Here is a 21,200-nt window from a genome sequence, read left to right on the forward strand (position 1 = left end):
CAATTCTTGAAGCCTACCGTTCTGCTGGGCTTCCGGTTCCTTCAGGGCTAAAGGCCCACTCAACCAGAGCCGTGGGTGAGTCCTGGGCATTACGACACCAGGCTACGGCTCAACAGGTGTGCCAGGCAGCCACCTGGTCGAGTCTGCACACTTTCACCAAACATTATCAGGTGCATACCTATGCTTCGGCGGACGCCAGCCTAGGTAGAAGAGTCCTGCAGGCGGCGGTTGCCTCCTCGTAGGGAAGGGCTGTTTTTGCAGCTCTAACATGAGGTATTTCTTTACCCACCCAGGGACTGCTTTTGGACGTCCCAATCGTCTGGGTCTCCCAATGGAGCGCCGAAGAAGAAGGGAATTTTGTTACTTACCGTAAATTCCTTTTCTTCTAGCTCCAATTGGGAGACCCAGCACCCGCCCTGTTTCCTTCGGGATTTTTGGTTTTTTCGGGTACACATGTTGTTCATGTTGAACGGTTTTCAGTTCTCCGATGTTCTTCGGATTGAATTTGTTTAAACCAGTTATTGGCTTTCCTCCTTCTTGCTGTGGCACTAAAACTGAGCATCCCGTGTTCCCACGGGGGGTGTATAGCCAGAAGGGGAGGGGCCTTACACTTTTTAGTGTAATGCTTTGTGTGGCCTCCGGAGGCAGTAGCTATACACCCCAATCGTCTGGGTCTCCCAATTGGAGCTAGAAGAAAAGGAATTTACGGTAAGTAACAAAATTCCCTTCTTTCCCATTTTGCCCTTACAAAATTTCCTTCCAAATTTGGTCCCTTGTATCATCTGTATACACACCCTTGATGCACTTAATAGCACTCTGTATCTGTACTTTTACACATACTGTCTGGTGACCAGACCATGCAACTTTATTTCAATCCCTATTTATTATATTGATGGCTGGAACATACCAATTTTCTCATAGATTGTAAGCTTGCTAGCAGGGCCCTCACTCCTCTTGGTATCTTTTGAAACATATTACTCTACAATGTCTGATACTGTCGGTACATGTCTCCTCTGAATTGTAAAGTGCTGTGGAATATGTTGGTGCTATAGAAATAATTATTACTATCTTATCTGTGTTGATGCATACATGTATTCTCATTAGGTTTAGGATAGATACTAGAGAGTGGTTTTGGAGCACAAGAGTATTGTTCTTGTTGGTTGAGTGATATGCCATCCTTCTCTTTCCTGATGGGGAAAAACAAAAATTCTGAAATTGTGCCATCTACAAATCTGTGTCTCAGATTTGAGTGATATCCCTAAGTGATATCTTCATGCCCTGATGTGACATTGCTCTTCCTGATATTGACTTATAGTCTAGCTACCTATAGATGAGATTGTGTTCTTCCTTTTGGAGGAGAGCTTATTTGTGCAACTTCTACTGTATATTCATATGCAATTTCCAGAAATTGTGTGTTGTCTGCATAAAAATGCAGAATGCTTAAACGAGTGCTCGTATTTAGCCATATTCTACAATATATGTATACATACAGTGGAACTGTGGTTTACGAGTAACCCAATTTGCGATCATTTCGCTATATGAGCAAATCTTGCTGTAAATTTGTAACTCAGTTTACGAGCAATGCTTTGCTGTACGAGCAAATACTCTCCGCACACACTTCCGGTTCTGTACTTTAACCGTGCTCTGACCCGCTCTTGCAGTCCGCACAAACACGCAGAAACACACACACACACACACACATATTATGCTCATCTTACCTTCCGTTCCATCACAGGCCTCATGGTTCTTGTAGTTCGCCGGTACAGGATGTGTATCGGGTAACCATCGCGACCAATGCCGGAACTGCCGCTGTTAGCCACTACTCAAAGGCAGCGCGCTGGCCAATTAGAGGCAAACGGCTCCTGCCTTTGACTTCAGCGCTCTGGCAGCGGAAGCTCCGGCATCGGTCGCGATGGTTACCCGATACACATCCTGTACCGATGAACTGCAGTAACCAGGAGGCCGGCGATGAAACAAAAGGTAAGGTGAGCATATAATGTGTGTGTGTGTGTGTGTGTGTGTGTGTGTGTGTGTGTGTGTGTGTGTGTGTGTGTGTGTGTGTGTGTGTGTGTGCGTCTGTGTTTGTGCGTGTGGGGAATGGCACAATAGGGGACCAGGATGGGACATTGAACAAGTTGGGGAACGAATTGTCTGAGCTTGTATTATTTATTATGGGAAATTTTGCTTTGCTAGATGAGTAGCTTGGTTTACAAATCGGATTATGCTCGTAAACCAAGGTTCCACTGTATATATAATTTGTAAAGATGATGTGATCACTAATTTGTCTCTACCTAATAATTCTGTTCTTACTCAGTCTAAATCATTCTTTGTTATCCTAAATTCTTCTTGTATTTATGACAGGCTCGAAATGCAACGTATGGTATTAGGAAATGCTTCCTTTTCCTCTTACAGTGTCAGCTTACACTTGTAATTGTGCAGGTAAGCGTCATAAGACTTATCACTGATGGATTTTCAAACCTAACCAGCACAGACATTGGCTGCTTACTAATAATGAAAAGTATATACGGTACTTGCTTATTAACAGTAGAATGAACATATTACGGCCTTGGGCAGGAGCCATGTACAGTATTAGGTCCTCTGTCTTGATATCTGAAGGTGGATTCCAGTCCTGTCTCCTGCACTAAATATTTGGCTCATGTAATAGAACTACTATATATACTTTATAATTAGACACAATTGTTATCCCTGTGTGTTTGCTTACAGTGATGATGAATAATCAGTGTAATAAACCTGGAATATCTTAAGCTATGTTTCTTTTACTTGTTCTTCGTTTCCTTTACTTGTTTTTAATCTCCATTTTTTGCCTTTTCTTAGTTTTTGGCCTGCCTAATTCAGCTACCTCCTTGTCTTAGTACTACAGATATTCTGTGGCTGTCCTGCTTCTGCTTTCCATTACTCAGGTGAGAGTAGTCAGATATTTGTTTTAAAAAGGGTATTCCAGTCTACAAAAGTTTGCATAGATTATAATTGTTAGACCGGTGTGGGTCCCCTTTTTTTTTTCCTTAGATCAATGTCTATAGCACTGGCAAAAACAATTTAGCACTGCCGTAGGTTAGCATCTTCTCACTAACCTGTCAGGTGCCCGTACATTCTATACTCAACCATTCTATTATACAGTGTGTCCACCCATATTCTGTCCACCGACATAAACTTGAGAACGGCGGCAGCTATAGGCATAGAAGTGGTGTCTAGGTATAGTAAAGTAGCCATGCGCTACGCAATGAAACCACCTATAGCGCCACCTGGTGGAAATCAACGGAGTTAGCATTTTTATCTCAAAAACGGAACGAGATAGAGAAAAAAAGTGAATTACAAAGTTTTAGGGTATCATCAATTCAATACGAATCGTCACCTTGCATACAGAAATGCTATGATTAGAACATGTAAAACTCACAAGGCTGCGGACGTGAAGCGATACCTCATGGATACCTTCCTACAAGTCATTGGGTATGGTGGCTGCGTGGAGTGGCCTCCACGCTCACCTGACCTGACCCCATTGGACTTCTTTCTGTGAGGTCACATCAAACAGCAGGTGTATGCAACCCCTCCCAACATTGCAGGACCTACGACAACGTATCACAGATGCTTGTGCAAACGTGTCACTTACCATATTGCACAACGTGCAGCAAGATACAGTATGCTGTCCAGAGTCCAGATGTGCATTGCAGCTGACGGTGGCCACTTTGAGCATCAAAGTTAAATGAGTGCCATATGTGTGACCAGCATTCAATGTTTTTTTTTTGGGGGGGGGGGGGGCATGGGTTTCATATCATAGCATTTCTGTATGCAAAGTGTCGATTCATATTGATTTGATGATGCCCTACAACTTTGTAGTTAACTTTTTTTCTCTATCTCGTTCCGTTTTTGCGATAAAAATGCTAACTCCGTTGTTTTCCACCAGGTGGCGCTGTAGGTGTTTTCATTGCATAGCGCATGGCTACTTTACTATACCTAGACACCACTTCTATGCCTATACCTGCTGCTGTTCTCAAGTTAATGGTGGTGGACAGGATATGGGTGGACACACTGTAGAATGTTGTGGCTATAAATCATGGTGGCTAGAAGGACCTTGCTGACATCATACCCATGTGACCAGAAGGAACGGGGCCTCAGCCAACAAAACAATAATATTGCGTCCTGGTATCAGCTATGTTGGCTGAGGCCCTGCCCCTTCTGGTCACATGGGTATGATGTCAGCAAGGTCCTTCTAGCCACCATGAATTATTGCCACAACCATTAGTAAAACGTCTCTCTAATGGAACTAGCATTAATAATAGATAGGGGGAGGACGAACAGCCAGGGGGCAGGAATCATTATCAAACCCCACCCCAACTATTACATGCTCTGCAACTGCTGCCAATCAAAAAACTATTCATTTTACAAACTTTACTTGCTTGGATTTCAAACACTATACATCCTAGCTGACCAGTACAGGTATGTATAGAATCAGCCTGATAGTGCCAGTACAGCACTGGCTTTAGGCTATATAGGAAAATCCTAGTGATTGGTGCGCTTTAATATTAAACAGCAATTACCTGATTTAATATTCACCAATTAGCGAGATTTGAGCTTATTGGAATTAAACCATTTATTTCAGTGTCTCAGTGCTTACGTGAACCATATTTATGGAAACATAGACAACCTTCATAAATTGTTCTGAGCCATTTCATGATCCTAAGGTACATAGTAACCAGCTTGCTTTGTTCCGTTTTTACTCTCTTATCTTCTGTAGTGTATCTCTACTTGGAAAGCCATCTGATAATTCCATTATGACTGTAGCAACTGGAAAAAATCTCCAGTCTATACCTAGAAAGGTAAATTCAGAATGTGATAATTGTGAGAGAAATCCATTTTATTATTAATGTTAAATTATGCCCATAAAAAAAGTTTCTCCCACAAACTAATAAATACGGTTACCCACATTGGGCAGAGGGGTTGCAAATGATGAGCAGTTCACAGGGTATGTGATGCTCTTTTTTGTGGCTAATAAATGGAAGTCCTGAATAGGTTACCCCCCCATTTACGCTGTACATTTTACTGTACAATGTGCACAATTATTAGGTAATTTGTATTTTTTATTATCAATTTTGGCTGTTGGATAATCCAAAAGGTTAATATATTTAAAAATTGAACACCGCACTTTCTAATTATGCAGGAGGTTAGACCAGGAGACCAGAGCTGTATCCTTAGTTCTTACACTCAGAGAAACCTAAACTATGGTTAGGCGTGTTCCCTCTCTAGTATGTTGCTGACGGCTTATGATTAGGCAACTCATACAGACAGAAGATGAACATGCCTTCAGTGAAAACTAATAACACCCACTTGGGGGTAACTTTTTTTTTTTTTAACTTTTTATGGGCAATACTTTGCTAATACCTCTGCAAAGGAGCGGTGAAATAAAAAAAATAAACAAAAAATTTCTGATATACTGCTCTGCAGCCACTATTACATCATGTTTCCTGGGTCCTCTTTAAGATAGTAAAAGTGAGGTTTTGTCTTTTTAGGGCAAAATATCTGTGCATAATTCTTGGGTAACTATTAGGCTATGTGCCCACGGGAGTTTGTTCCTGAGGATATATCCGCAGGTACGTCCGCAGGTTTCCCGCAGCTGCTCCCCGGAAACCGCAGCTATTTATACAGCGAAATAGCTGCGGTAAACCTGCGAGCATTCGTGCGACTTACCATTCAGAAGTCTTGGTCTCTATCTCCATAGTGGAGGGCTGGGAATTCCGCAGGTAATTGCGCATAAATAATTGACATGCAGTTATGCGCGGCTGCGGGACATCCACAGTATATTCCGCAGCATGGACACAGAATCTCCCCATGTCCCATAGGATAACATGGGGAGTGTCTGTACTTGCTAAAACCTGCGGATTTATCTAGAAAATCCAGATAAATCCGCAGGTTTTCCACAGCAAAATCCGTGGGTACAGAGTCCCGTGGGCAAATAGCCTTAGTGTGCAGAATTATTATGCAGCTAATTGAAAAACTTTCATTTTTCCATCTCCGTTTATTTCTTCATCGTTCCTTATGGGAGACCCAGACCATGGGTGTATAGCTTCTGCCTCCGGAGGACACACAAAGTACTACACTAAAAAGTGTAGCTCCTCCCTCCGAGCATATACACCCCCTGGATGACCAAATCTAGCCAGTTCAATGCTATGTGTTCAGGAGGTCACACATCCACACATGCATTCTTTTTTGATTTTAAAGAGTTGGAAGAAAAGCGGGTCCAAGCTGGACTCCCGGCATGTCCCTTCTCACCCCACTGTGTCGGCGGTGCTGTTAAGGTTGATTTTACAAGGCTGGAGCCTTACATGCCGCGCTCCTTCACCATCCCTCGGGCTCTGGCTTGAAGTGGGAGCCATCACGGTTCTCACTGCTTTGCAGGAGACCGGTCTCCATCCGCAGCCCTTTCAGGACCCTGCCGGACGGAGCGCTCATCCCTCAGGGACCTGGCCCTGCGTCTCATAAGCTAAGTATTGAGACGTTATTGAGGGGTCCCTTGTACATTTATTGTGGGGAGAGTGTGTTATTTAACTTTGCTGTGATTTCCGGCCGGTTCTCTGTTTTTTTCCTGAGAACCGCGCCGAGGGTGCCTGCTTGTCGGCCGCATGGAAAAATTTAGGCCCCGGCTTCGGCTGCGGCCTACTTTCGTTTTCACTGCCCCTGCATGTCAGTCATGCAGGGGGACAGTGCGGCGCCGCCCACCGGCCGTTCAGCGCAGGGGAGGACACTCCTCTCTGAGGAGATGTTTCCCTCCCCTGTATTTCTCCTTGGCCCTCCGGTTCCCGCTCTTGGACTAAACCCCGCCCCCCTCCTCACTCCGGCGCCATTTTATCAGCGTTCACACACTGATCGGCGCTGGCTGCTGCAGCTCTGCAATCCGTCTGGGGTCCAAGCTGTGGAATCCGGAGGGCACACAAAACGGTCTGGTAAGCCACAACCTCTGGTTGTGGACTTTCTTATACACTCTCTGGGGTTGTGGACTTTCTTATACACTCTCTGGGGGTCATTCTGAAGGAGTGTGTTCTTTACTGCAGAGCCTCCACCTCAGCAGCATGTCTCTCACTAGGAGCAAGGCTGCAAGGCTTTACTCTATATGCACTGCATGTAAGCTCATACTGCCTGAACCGAGCACATATCCACATTGTGATGCCTGCTCTAACATGTTGGTGCCTCAGCCTGGAGTCTCCCCAGGGGTCCTTCCGGCTGCTCCAGCCCCGGTGGCTGAACCCCCGGCTTGGGTAGCATCGTTTTCTAAAGCTATCTCCCAGTCCTTTGCCGACTCCATGGGACAGCTGTCCCGGACTCTGCTGACCATGCATCAGCCCCCTTCTCAGGGCGCCTCTGCTGCTCCGACTCGCTCTGCAGAGCTCACAGAGGATTTTTCATCTGTTCCCAGACCCCGTCCTCCTAAACGGAGACGCAGGGACTCTTCTCCTTCCTCGTCCCACGGCTCTGATTCACGAGCTGAATCGCAGGGCGAGGAGGATGCCTTTACTGTGGGCTCGGACGCTACGTCTATGTACCCCATTGATCTAACCGAAGGTGATGCAGATGTTAGTGATTTGATTGCGTCCATTAATTCCGTACTGGACCTCAATCCACCAGTGTCAGAGGAACAAGCCTCTCTGGTAGAAAAACACCAGTTTACCTCACCTAAGAGAGCAAGGAGTATGTTTTTTAACCACTCCAGTTTTCAGGCCACTGTGACCAAACGCTTTCCAAAGCGTAGTTCTGATGACCGTTTTCCCTTTCGACCAGAGGTGGTCAAGGAGTGGGCTCATTCACCAAAGGTAGATCCTCCAGTGTCTAGAATCTCAGCCCGGACAGTTGTATCTGTGGCGGATGGCACCTCACTTAAGGATTCCACTGACCGCCAGGTTGACCTTCTGGCCAAATCTGTATATGAAGCGGCAGGGGCCTCGTTCTCCCCGTCTTTTGCAGCAGTGTGGGCTCTTAAGGCCGTCTCTGCTTCTCTGGCGGAGATGCATTCCCTCACCAGGGACTCTATGCCCGAAATGGTTGCCTTAACTTCCCAGGCTTCGGCTTTTTCATCCTATGCCATGTCTGCCATTTTGGAGGCTTCTCACCGCACGGCGGTGGCTTCCGCTAATTCCCTCACGATCCGCAGGATCTTGTGGCTTCGAAAGTGGAAAGCAGACGCTTCTTCCAAGAAGTACCTTGCTGGGCTCCCTTTTGCTGGGTCCCGGCTGTTCGGTGAACAACTGGATGAAATTATTAAGGAAGCTACTGGCGGGAAGAGTACTTCCTTGCCACAAACTAAAACCAGGAAACCTGTCCAGGGCAGGAACCAGTCGAGGTTTCGTTCCTTTCGTTCCTCTAACTGGTCATCCTCTAAACCCTCAGCCTCGTCCACTAACTCAGCCAAGGATCGAAAACCCAGCTGGCGCACGAAGCCGCGTCCTCAGAAGAACGGAGGAGCCGCTGCCACTAAGGCAGCCTCCTCTTGACTATCTGGCCGCTCCAGCAACGTCCTTGGTCGGTGGCAGGCTCTCCCACTTTGGCGACGTGTGGTTTCAACACGTCTCCGATCAGTGGGTGCGGGATATCATCTCCCACGGCTACAGGATAGAATTCTCTTCCAGCCCGCCAAACAGATTTTTTCTGTCCACTCCCCCCTGCTCCAAAGCCGCCGCCTTCTCACAGGCCGTTGCATCCTTGCAGGCCAACGGAGTAATTGTACCGGTTCCCGCCCGGGAACGGTTCAGAGGTTTCTACTCAAATCTCTTCCTAGTCCCCAAGAAGGACGGTTCCTTCCGGCCCATCCTGGATCTCAAGCTTCTCAACAAGCATGTTCAGGTGTGGCACTTTCGCATGGAATCTCTGCGATCAGTCATTGCCTCAATGACCCAAGGAGATTTTCTAGCATCCATCGACATCAGAGATGCCTATTTGCATGTGCCAATTGCAGTTTCACACCAGCGTTGGCTACGTTTTGCAATCGGAGAGGAACATTTCCAATTCGTGGCTCTCCCCTTCGGGTTAGCCACGGCCCCTCGAGTATTCACCAAGGTCATGGCAGCAGTGGTTGCGGTTCTGCACCTCCAGGGGTTGGCAGTGATTCCTTACCTGGACGACCTTCTAGTCAAGGCTTCATCCAGTGCAGACTGTCAGCGGAGTGTCTCGCTCACTCTCGCCACGCTTGTTCAATTCGGGTGGCTTGTCAATCTGCCCAAGTCCACTCTGACCCCGACCCAGAAACTTACGTACCTAGGGATGCAATTCGAGACTCTGCCGGCACTTGTGAAGCTGCCCTTAGTCAAACAGCAGTCCCTCCAACTGGCGGTGCGCTCTCTGCTGAGGCCCCGCCGTTATTCCATCAGGCACCTGATGCAGGTGCTGGGTCAGATGGTGGCGTCAATGGAAGCGGTTCCCTTTGCCCAGTTCCATCTGCGTCCCCTGCAGCTGGACATTCTCCGCTGTTGGGACAAGCGGACCTCTTCCTTGCACAGGCTAGTGGCTCTGTCGCCACAGACCAGGAGCTCTCTTCAGTGGTGGCTTCGGCCCCTCTCTCTATCCCAGGGACGCTCCTTTCTGATCCCGTCCTGGGTGATTCTCACCACGGATGCCAGTCTATCCGGCTGGGGAGCAGTGTTTCTCCACCACCGAGCACAGGGCACTTGGACTCCGTCCGAATCAGCCCTCTCGATCAATGTGCTGGAAATCAGAGCTGTGCTCCTAGCTCTCGTAGCCTTTCACCACCTGTTGGCGGGCAAGCACATTCGAGTCCAGTCAGACAACGCGACAGCAGTTGCCTACATCAATCACCAGGGCGGGACTCGCAGCCGCCTAGCAATGTTGGAGGTACAACGTATCCTTCAGTGGACGGAGGACTCCAAGTCCACCATATCCGCAGTCCACATCCCAGGCGTAGAAAACTGGGAGGCAGATTATCTCAGCCGTCAAACCGTGGACAGCGGCGAGTGGGCCCTGCATCCGGCAGTGTTCCGGTCAATCTGCCGCAAGTGGGGCACTCCGGAAGTGGATCTCATGGCATCCCGGCACAACAACAAGGTCCCGGTTTACGTGGCTCGCTCCCACGATCCTCAGGCCTTGGCAGCGGACGCGCTGGTTCAGGATTGGTCCCAGTTCCGTCTGGCCTACGTGTTTCCCCCTCTAGCTCTCTTGCCCAGAGTCCTGCGCAAGATCAGAATGGAGGGCCGTCGGGTCATAATCATTGCTCCAGACTGACCCAGGCGAGCTTGGTACCCAGACCTGCTCCGTCTGTCCGTAGAGGTGCCGTGGCATCTCCCGGACCGCCCAGACCTTCTCTCACAAGGTCCGTTTTTCCGCCAGAATTCTGCGGCTCTCAGATTGACGGCGTGGCTCTTGAGTCCTGGATCCTGACGGCTTCAGGCATTCCTTCCGAGGTCATCTCCACTATGACTCAGGCTCGGAAGTCTTCCTCGGCCAGGATTTACTACAGGACTTGGAGAATTTTCCTGTCCTGGTGTCGCTCTTCCGGCCATGCTCCTTGGCCTTTTTCCTTGCCGACCATCCTGTCCTTTCTACAGTCCGGTCTGCAGCTAGGACTATCCCTCAATTCCCTCAAGGGACAGGTCTCGGCTCTGTCAGTGTTGTTCCAGCGGCGTATCGCCCGACTGGCCCAGGTGCGCACCTTCATGCAGGGCGCATCTCACATCATTCCTCCTTATCGGCGGCCTTTGGATCCCTGGGACCTTAATCTGGTCCTCACGGCCTTACAGAAACCCCCCTTTGAGCCTCTTAGGGAGGTTTCTTTGTTTCGACTTTCACAGAAGTGGTCTTTCTGGTGGCCATAACTTCTCTCAGGAGAGTCTCTGATTTGGCTGCGCTCTCTTCGGAGTCACCCTTTTTGGTTTTTCACCAAGACAAGGTGGTTCTCCGTCCGACTCCGGACTTTCTCCCTAAGGTGGTGTCTCCTTTCCACCTTAACCAGGACATTTCATTGCCTTCCCTTTGTCCGGCCCCTGTGCATCGCTTTGAGAAAGCGTTGCATACTTTAGATTTGGTGCGGGCGCTCCGGATCTATGTGTCACGCACCGCTGCTCTTAGGCGGTGCACCTCTCTCTTTGTGCTGACCACAGGACCGGAAACCAAACGACAAGGTAAATCTCAATATTCCGGGTCCCTAACTAAAATGCCACTATCTAGGTTAAAACATCCATGTCTGGGCAGCTAGACTAAAAATCTAATTTGAAATGCCACTATCTGGACTAACCTCCATGTCTGGGCAGCTAGGACTCCTGGTATAAGTATTGTGAACACAGCCTGGTTTATAGGGCGGAGTGCTCAGTCAGAAAAAATACAAATGAGATTTCTAGTTTATGAATTGTCCAATGCATGTAAGCCCGGAAACCAATTCACAATCCTTATACCAGGAGTCCTAGCTGCCCAGACATGGAGGTTAGTCCAGATAGTGGCATTTCAAGTTAGATTTTTAGTCTAGCTGCCCAGACATGGATGTTTTAACCTAGATAGTAGCATTTTAGTTAGGGACCCGGAATATTGATATTTACCTTGCCGTTTGGTTTCCGGGCTTACATGCATTGGCCAATTCATAAACTAAAAATCTCATTTTTTCATATAGCAGTAATGCAGTACCAGAGTTCCCTTATACATTGATGGCATTTAGTGTGCGGCTGTATCCATTTTGTATTAACAATTTTTAGAGTCCTGCATCCTTCTGTACAACCTGTTACAATTTTAGAATTTTCAAGGTAAGTTTTTTTTTTTTGTTTGTTTTTTGGGCCCATTTTGCCTGGGAAAAACAAGCGGCATAATATTACTGCACACCTTGATAAAGGATATCTATATCCTTAGGCCTCACCTTCCCTCATTACACAAATACCCATCACCTGATCTGCATCATCCAATAAGCATTCACGTTTTTACTGTTGTAAAATCTGCATAAAATTGACAATATGGTCAAAATACTTGCCTAATAATTCTGCACCACGCAAGTCACATAACAGTGGTTTTTTTAGACATAAACTGTCCAGAAGTTATTTTATTACTGGCCTAAACTAAGACTGAATATACCTAGAACATGCAGCCTATTTTGCCACTGTGACACTCTGTTACCGTATAAATTTGGCATTTTCCACTAGGTATGTTTAGATGAGTTTAGTTATGCCACCTGTTTATAGCAAACTGCGCTAAATATTCCCTCAATTTATAAAACGGGTACTTTTTTTATTAGCCATGTTTTCTTATCTAGACCCTTCTCAAAACAATTTGTTTATTCACCCTGCTGCCCAGTCCATCTGTCCAGTGTATGACGTTACCTATCTGGGCCTTATCTTGTCCGATGAGTTACCTATCTGGGCCTTATTTTGTCCGATGAATCTTTCTCCTTCTTTCTCAGACCCAGCACTATTTCCTGCTCTGTTTCCTGGTGAAGTTCCTCCCTTCTTCCTTTTGCTGTCTGGCCTGCTTCTGGTTCTCTCTGCAGACGTTCTGTGAGATTTCCTCCCATAGCAACATGACAAATTGTTCTGGGATTGCCGTGTACAGGTACGGGAAACTATGCTAAAAAACGGTATCTGACCTGTTGTGTCCTTGTTCTGATGTCATTTATCACATTCACTTCCTTGTAGCAACTCTCCTGGGGCACCTGATTGGTTTGGCTCCTTATCTGGAGGTCTTCTCCTAGCTCAGAAATTCTGCGCTTGTCTCATTGTTTTGCACACAGGTTAGTAAGTGCCTTTCTTTATTGTAGATCTGTGGAGGGCAGTGCAATATGTTGTTTTTCAAGGCGAGAAAATGACTAGGGATGATAGAATATCACAATATTCGGCAATATTCGGCTTCGCCAATATCCGACGAATAGGTCGCCACTATACGAATATTCGATGCGCAATGTAAGTCTATGGGAAGCCCGACTAATTGCTATTTGGCAACTATTTGGGTTTCCCATAGACTTACATTGCGCATCGAATATTCACAAATAGTCAAATAGCGGCGACCTATCCGGTGAATATGGGCGTTGCCGAATATTTGCGGTATTCGATCATCCCTAAAAATGACCCATTATTTAAATCAGATTTTGTGTACTTTAAATTTTTTGGTATGTATTTTATATGTATCTATATATAATGATTTCACAATAAAATTAATAAAAAATAAATTTGCAATACTTCTATTTTAGTGGCCACTGGTGCTGTATTTAGATTTTAACTTTCTGTTGATTTAGGAAACAGTACTCACCAATTGTGGTTGGTGGATCCTGTGTCAACTGTGTATAGATGAGTTAACTATCAATATAATTCTGCCTCTGATATGAAGCTTTGATAAAAGCTATTCCTGAAAAGAGACAGAGTAAGGCCTAAGGGGTACTTTGCACGCTGCGACATCGCTAGCCGATGATAGCGATGCCGAGCGCGATAGTACCCGCCCCCGTCGCACATGCGATATTTTGTGATAGCTGCCGTAGCGAACATTATTGCTACGGCAGCTTCACATGCACTTATCTGGTCGACGACGTCGCTGTGACTGCCGAAGAATCCCTCCTTAAAGGAGGCGGTGCGTTCAGCGTCACCGCAACGTCACTAATCGTCCGGCCAATAGAAGTGGAGGGGCGGAGATGAGTGGGATGTAAACATCCCGCCCACCTTCTCCCTTCCGCATTGCCGGTGGATGGCGGGCGCAGGTAAGGAGATGTTTGTCGCTCCTGCGGCTTCATACACAGCGATGTGTGCTACTGCAGGAACGACAAACAACATCGTACCTGTGGACGCACCGACATTATGAAAATGACCGACGTGACACAGATCACCGATTTTTGACTGTGTCACGCTCGTTCATCTTCTCTCCTAGGCTTTACACGTTGCGACGTCGTTACCGGCGCCGGATGTACATCACTTTCAATTTGACCCCGACGATATCGCAGTAGCGATGTCGCAACGTGCAAAGTACCCCTAAGACACACGGCATGAAAATCGGAGAAAGTGCAATGCGATAAAACATCGCATTCCACTCGGACCAATATTACTCTATTCCAGCACCCATGAGCTATTATTTTCTCAGCCCTAATCGGACCAAGAAAACAGTCGCAGCATGCTGTGGGTGTAATGCGATCCTGTTTTCTCTCGCACCCATTCAAGTCTATGGGGTGAGAAAAAAATCGCACTGCACTCGCGATACACTGGTGTACCGCGAGTGCAGTGTGAGAATGGCAATAGCCGTCAACGGAGGAAAGAGGGAGATAAATCCCTCCCTTCACTCCTCAGAGCCGGCCTGCCCCCCGCAGCTGAGGTCCGATCGCATGATCGGACCTCAGTTGCAGTTACATTCGCATCACACTCTGCTCCCGCTGTGCTGCAAGCGATCGCATTAGTCCCCCGCGTGGTCCCGGCCTAAGATTCTTAAAAGCCTCAGTGGCCAGTGGGAATATTGAAAGATTACACTTTATTTTTTTTTTATAAATAACGATTGTGCTATTTAAAAAAAAACCTGCCAAAATTGAAAAAATACAGGATTATTATAAAAGATTCATTGGCTTTTGCATTCATATTAATGCAAAGATAAAAATAATAATGGATTGAGAAGTCACATCTCAGAGTTTGTAACTTGCACATGCAGAGTCGCTTTTAACGCACAGAGTGGCAGGTCGGCATCGGATCCCAATATGGCGACTATGGAAAAGAAAGCATTTTAGAGTATGAGAAGTGTAAATCAATTGTTACCGTGCTGCAAGCGTTCTGAAGACAGTATGAAAGTGATCCACCTGGTCACCAGAGCATTCTGCGGTGGTGTCCACAATTTAAGGACACAGAATGCTTGTGTGTAAAAGCCCTGCATGACCGAGTGTTACAGGCAAAGACAGTTTGAAAGTCCTTTGCACATAGCCCACAGAAATCAACACATTGCGCAAGTCGTGAACTTGGCATTGCTCAGCCGATTTGAAGATTTTGCGAGTGCACCAGAAACCATATCGCATACAGCTATTGCAACACTTACAGCCAGCTGACCACGGCATCAGACACGGATTCTGTGCAGCATTGAAACATGACGAATTTACTTTCCTGGTAGAGTTCAGTGACGAGACAACCTTCTACTTATTGTGACGGTTCACCCTTCCACTTGTCCGAATATGGGGAATGCAAAATACCAATGCCACTGTAATAATCGAAAAAGATTCTCCAAAACTAAATGTTTTTTTGTGCAATCTCGAAAACAACGGTATACGGGCCCTTTTTTCCCACTGAAAAGACTGTAATGGTTACATCATACCTCGATATATTACAATTATGGTTATTTCCGCAATTGACAATTGATTCCAGAAACGTTGTCTCCTAACAAGATGGAGCTCTACCCCACTGGCATTCAGAGGTACATTGCTATCTCAACGAGGAACTCCCAAACTGGTGTATTTGGAGCGGAACTGGTGTTGACTTGACACTCTTCAGATATTCTCCCACCAGGTCTCCCGATCTGACAGTATATGACTTCTTTCTTTGAACGTACATCAAGTTGTTTGTGTCGCCTTTGCCACAACTCTAGATGAGCTCTGGGAACTTATTACCGCCACTTTATTGCCCATCGACGGGGACATGCTGCAGCGTATTTGGGTCGAACTGGATTACCGCGTAGAGAAGTAGAACATTTGTGAAGATTATGTTCTAAACTTGGAGAGTTTATCACGTGCCATTCACGATTGTGAACGTAATATATTTTGAAGTATACCTTTTTGAAACCCGATAAATCTTTTATAATCACCCTGTACAAGTAAAGCAAAAACCTGTTTTAAACAAAAGGTAATTTCTCAGTCGCTTCATTTGTGGGACACAGGAAATCATAGGCTACAAGAAAGGGATTTTAGGCTAAGTACCAAAAATCCTCTCTTCCTGATGATGGCTTCCTTCTCTCCCTCCACAGTTTTTATCTCTATTAGCCATGTCCATCGATCAAGGTTGCTGTGGATGAGAAACCCCTTTAGTAATGTGTGGTGGATTTTGACTATTCCTGTGCTGTAAGTATTCAGCTGTTTTGTATCAGAATGCATGTTTTCATGTTTTATATGCTTCTCATTTTTTTTTTTTATCCTCTCTTAGGGTATTGGCACAAGGACTTCAGACAGCCCTAGACCTCCAACTCTGGGCAAATCATGGTGCACCTCTCACTTTTCATGTACGGGACATACCTCTGTTGTCCTGGTTGCTGGGGCCACTTTCCCTTTTTCTGGTTCTTATCGTCAATGAAATTGTCAAATTGCACGAGATCAGGTATGAAAAATGCCACAATACTGTGTTCATTGTAAACTCAACTTTAGTAGCCTACTTCTGTCATTTGGATTGTACATTTAAGCTTCATTCATACACGTATTGTACCTGTGTTAAGGTGTACCTACTGTAGTGATAAATGATGGAAGTTTGCATTAGGGAGTCAGAGTGCTGATGAAAACGAAGGGGCTGAATCACTCTATTGACCACTTTGAGCTTTTTTTTCCACTTGTACAGTCTATAGTTCTATGTATCATTACTCTGCATACTTGAAGGGAACCTGTCACGTGAAAAAAAAATGCTATTAATCTGCAGATATGGGGTTAATCTGCAAGTTAAAACTGTTTGAAACTTGCCTGACGCCTGCGCTTCAAACCCTGCTGCCAGAAGGAAATTAACTTTTCTTCCCCCTGCAGCATTCAGATTTGTCATCAGGAAGGCGCCGGTGCAGGTTTACATTAATCCCATACAGGGAGGGAAATAAGTATTTGATACACTGCCGATTTTGCAAGTTTTCATACTTATAAAGAATATAGAGGTCTGTAATTTTTTTCGTAGGTACACTTGAACTGTGACAGACAGAATCTTCCCAAAAAAATTCAGAAAATCGCATGTATGATTTTTAAATAATTAATTTGCATTGTATTGCATTAAATAATTATTTGATCACCTACCAACCAGCAAGAATTCTGGCTCTCACAGACCTGTTATTTTTTCCTTTAAGAATCCCTCCTACTCTGCGCTCATTACTTGTATTAATTGCGCCTGTTTGAACCCGTTACCTGTATAAAAGACACCTGTCCGCACACTTAATCACACTCCAACCTCTCCATCATGTCCAAGACCAAAGAGCTGTCTAAGGACACAAGGGACAAAATTGTAGATCTGCACAAGGTGGGATGAGCTACAGGACAATAGGCAAGCAGCTTGGAGAGAAAGCAACAACTGTTGGCACAATTATTAAAAAATGGATGAAACACAAGACAACTGTCAATCTTACTCGGTCTCTGGTTCCATTCCAAGGCTTGGATAATACTGGAACAATGCCTTGGATAATTTCGCAGAAGTGTGTGGAGTAAAGGCCCCGTTACACGCAACGACATCGCTAACAAGATATTGCTGGGGTCACAGAATTCGTGACGCACATCTGGCGTTGTTAGCAACGTTGTTGCGTGACACCTACGAGCGACCGCTAACAATCCGAAAAACGGCAAAAATCGTTGATTGTTGACACGTCGTTCCTTTCCCAAATATCGTTGCTCATTTTGGACGCATGTTGTTCGTCGTTCTTGAGGCAGCACACATCGCTATGTGTGACACCCTGGAAACGACAAACAACAGTGTTCCTGCGTCCTCCGGCAACGAGGTGGGAGTGACGTTAATGCGGCTGCTCTCTGCCCCTCCGCTTCTATTAGTGGCCCGCTGTGTAACGTCGCTGTGACGCCGCACGAACCTCCCCCTTAAAAAAAAGAGTGTTCGCCGGCCACAGCGACGTCGTTAGGAAGGGATGTGCGTCTGACGCGTACCAGCGATATTGTTTGCCACGGGCAGAGATTTGCCCTTGATGCACGCAGGACGGGGGCGGGTGCGATCGCTAGCGACATCGCTAGAGATGTTGCAGCGTGTAAAGCGGCCTTAAGACTAACCCCTGTGCCAAAGATCTGTATGTGGGTATTGTACCGGATACTCCTGAAGAGGACCCGCTTGTGAATGGTATGGCTAGAATTCTGTATATAGCACGGAAAACCATTGCCTTGCACTGGAAGCAGTCTTCCCCTTGTTAGTGGTAGAGTTTATTAATAGAGTCAATAGTACTACACGGCTGGAGAAAAGAGTGTATATTAAAAGTAGGGCTATCAGTAAATTTGATAAAATTTTGATGCCATGGCTCAACACCCTGGGATTGCCATCCTAAAACTTACTACTGGAGAACCTGTTTCATATGCTATAATTACCCGTATACTCATAATGAGCTGTCTCTGGTTTTATAAAAAGGTTTCACGACTGTGTTCATTATTTTTACAGCCTCATTTTAAGTGCCTGACTGATTTTCTTTCCATGCTGTCTAGTTCTGTTTGCATAGTTTGGACCCCAAGGGGGCCCCCACAGTAATTAAGGTTCTAATGTGATGGGGGGTTATCCTTTTGTGTCAAGTACAAGGTGTTTGTCTTAATTTTGAATGTAAAAAGTTTAATAAAAATACTCTGATTTAGAAAAAGAGCATTGAAGATGGGTTGTGGCTTTGTCTTCCGGCATGACAATGACCAGAAACACACAGCCATCACAACTAAGCAGTGGCTCCATAAGAAGCATTTCAAGGTCCTGGAGTGGTGTAGCCAGTCTCCAGACCTGAACCAAATAGAAAATCTTTGGAGAGAGCTGAAACTCAAAATTACCCAGTGGCAGCCGCGAAACCTGAAAGATTTGGAGAAGATCACTATGGAGGAGTGGGCCAAAATCCCTGCTGCAGTGTGTGCAAACTTGGTCAATAACTGGACCTAATATAAAAATTATAGACCTCTCAATTCTTTGTAGGTGGGAAAACGTGCAAAATCGGCAGTGTATCAAATACTTATTTTACTCATTGTACCTGCAGTTTAATAGCCTTTTTCACATGACAGATTCTCATAACAATTATTCCTTAAACTAGTTCTGAAACTTCATGCTTTTTTTTTTTCTCAATTCCAGGGTTCGTGTCCGTTACCAAAAGCGACAGAAGCTTCAGTTTGAAACCAAACTTGGCATGAACTCTCCTTTTTAATCACACTACTCTCCTCACTGTGTTCTGTGGGGGCAGGGTATATTATCGACAGATGAGGGGGTTGTGGACAGAGCTGATATGTGTATCTCTGTGTTCCCAATTGGAGATGCTGCACAGTTTCTTGTTGATCCTCCCAAAGCCAGCCGTGACCTGACCGCTGGTGCCTCCCCCACCTCCGGTGCCTCCACAGTCTCCCTGCCTGTTTACATTCAATTAGCAGTTGGAGAAGCCACCCCATTATGTTTCTCTTAAACTCCTCTTCACTGCACTGACAAAATAGGGGAAGGGGTAAAACTTTTCTTTTCTACAGCAGTGTCTAGTCCTGGCACATCTGGCATGGTCAACACAGGTGTTGCAATGCTTTGTTCTTCTATGGCTTCGTTTCAGGCCTTTCTCTCCCACATGCATGGCTTAAAGATATTGGTGGACAAAAGAAAAACGGGTATATGCCGCGCTTAAAAACCACTGAGTTGGAAGTAATATAATATTTCTTTTTTTATTTACAGCATTCCTACGCGTTTCAGAGACAACAGACCGTCTCCTTCTTCAGGGAAAAAAGAAATCATACAGACAATCAAAGGCTGACATCTTATAAAGGATCCATACTGCCACGTTAGCAGCTATGACGTCAATCACCCCTCAGGATTGCAGGGTGATGACTCAACAACACGTGGAGACAATGGACACATTGAATGAAAAGGAAAGGAAAAAAAAAAAAAAAAAAAAAAAAAAAAGGGAAAAAAAAGAGGGGATTTCTTTTGTATATATACATATACATATAAAATTTCCATATCATTACTCATTTATGGTTTGGAAATAAAAATGCGAATAAATCTGGATTTTTTTGTGTGGTTATTTCTTGTGTAAAAAAAAGTATATTTGTGGACCTGTAAAATAGAAAAAAAAATGGTGCGAACCTATAGATCATATGCTTGATCAAGAGGGGGGGGTGTGAAAGCCCATACCTTTGTTCTAAAGCAACAGACAATCAAACAGTCAAAATTAACCAAGGGCTGATGTGTGATCAGAAGGGAAAATAAAGCCGTGATTAGTGAAATGATACCGATTTATAGTGTAGTCAGTTTTATCCTATTTGCATTTAGTTACTTAGTGATTAACAGGATTAGAAGGTGTGAAATTTTCACAGTAAAAATGCGTGTTCCCGTGACTAAAAGAAAAAAAAGGGAAAAAGGATTATCCCCGAACTGATGGGACCATTATTGAACAAAGGGATTATCTCCACTGATGAGACCAATATTTGAAGACAGCAGACAGACCAATTCGGCTGCCAGCTGAAGTGCAGTTAGAAGGGCAATAAAAACTTCGGTAGAAAAGTGATCCGAAATTTACAGTTGAAAGACACCTATTTGTGTGCTATTTTGGGATTGATCATTTATTTGATTGGGAAATGTGAAGAAATACGGTGAAGCAATGTTAACGGTATGTGACCATAGCTGGAAGATGATGAATACATCCACAGAGATGGAATAGTTTAATATTAGCAGAGGAACAAGAGCAGGACTCAAATTTAAACAAAAGAGAGAAAAGGATTGTCTAGGCACTACAGCTAAAAATAGCACTACTGATATCTCACCTCAGACAATACCCCAGAAATCCGGACAAATAAACATCAATAATACCAAAAATATAAATAATATTTTTAACCTCTCCGATCATGTGCTCAGTGAGGGAGAATTAAGAGTCCTAAACAAGGGTCTGTCATTTTGCCCTTCATATAGATCTAAGGATTTTGACGTGTTCCTGGATGTGCAAAATTATATCAGGAAACTCACATTAAAAAGACACTTTCTTCTAAAAAAGGATAACCCCACCACCACTCCTCCTGAAGCAAGTCCTTATTGCCATGCTGCAGTGAAACCTAAGTCTAAATTTTACCCCACGCAAAGTAAAGGGCATTTCTTGAAAGCTTATTGTGATTTAGTCCTGGAAGACCTCAAAAAAACCATTGGTCAAAAAAGGAAATCCAAATATAATCTAACATACTCCGAAAGAGGGGCTTTGACAACCCTAAAGAATAACTGTAATATAGTCATTAGAGCAGCCGACAAAGGGGGGGGGGTTGTAATACAAAATAGAACGGACTACCTCAAAGAGGCGCACAGGATCCTGTCAGATCCTATTTACTATGAAACTGCCAACCAAATGGAATATAATAGGGCCATCTCTGA

General features: G+C 45.2%; 1 protein-coding gene across 2 annotated transcripts in view; it reads left to right on the forward strand.

Moving 5' to 3' along the window:
• TMEM94 (transmembrane protein 94) overlaps positions 1-19,713 on the forward strand; it is a 149,901-nt gene extending 130,188 nt beyond the window's left edge. For both annotated transcript variants that reach the window (XM_075349644.1, XM_075349645.1), the window contains exons 25-32: positions 2,362-2,439; positions 2,836-2,921; positions 4,754-4,835; positions 12,395-12,543; positions 12,627-12,721; positions 15,907-16,000; positions 16,083-16,253; positions 18,939-19,713. In XM_075349644.1, the coding sequence (XP_075205759.1) occupies positions 2,362-2,439; positions 2,836-2,921; positions 4,754-4,835; positions 12,395-12,543; positions 12,627-12,721; positions 15,907-16,000; positions 16,083-16,253; positions 18,939-19,011 (828 nt within the window). In that variant the 3' untranslated portion in view covers positions 19,012-19,713. The remainder of the gene's footprint in view (positions 1-2,361; positions 2,440-2,835; positions 2,922-4,753; positions 4,836-12,394; positions 12,544-12,626; positions 12,722-15,906; positions 16,001-16,082; positions 16,254-18,938) is intronic.
• Positions 19,714-21,200: the final 1,487 nt, after the last annotated feature.

This window comes from Anomaloglossus baeobatrachus, chromosome 5, assembly GCF_048569485.1.
Source record: "Anomaloglossus baeobatrachus isolate aAnoBae1 chromosome 5, aAnoBae1.hap1, whole genome shotgun sequence".
Taxonomy (NCBI): Eukaryota; Metazoa; Chordata; class Amphibia; order Anura; family Aromobatidae; genus Anomaloglossus; species Anomaloglossus baeobatrachus.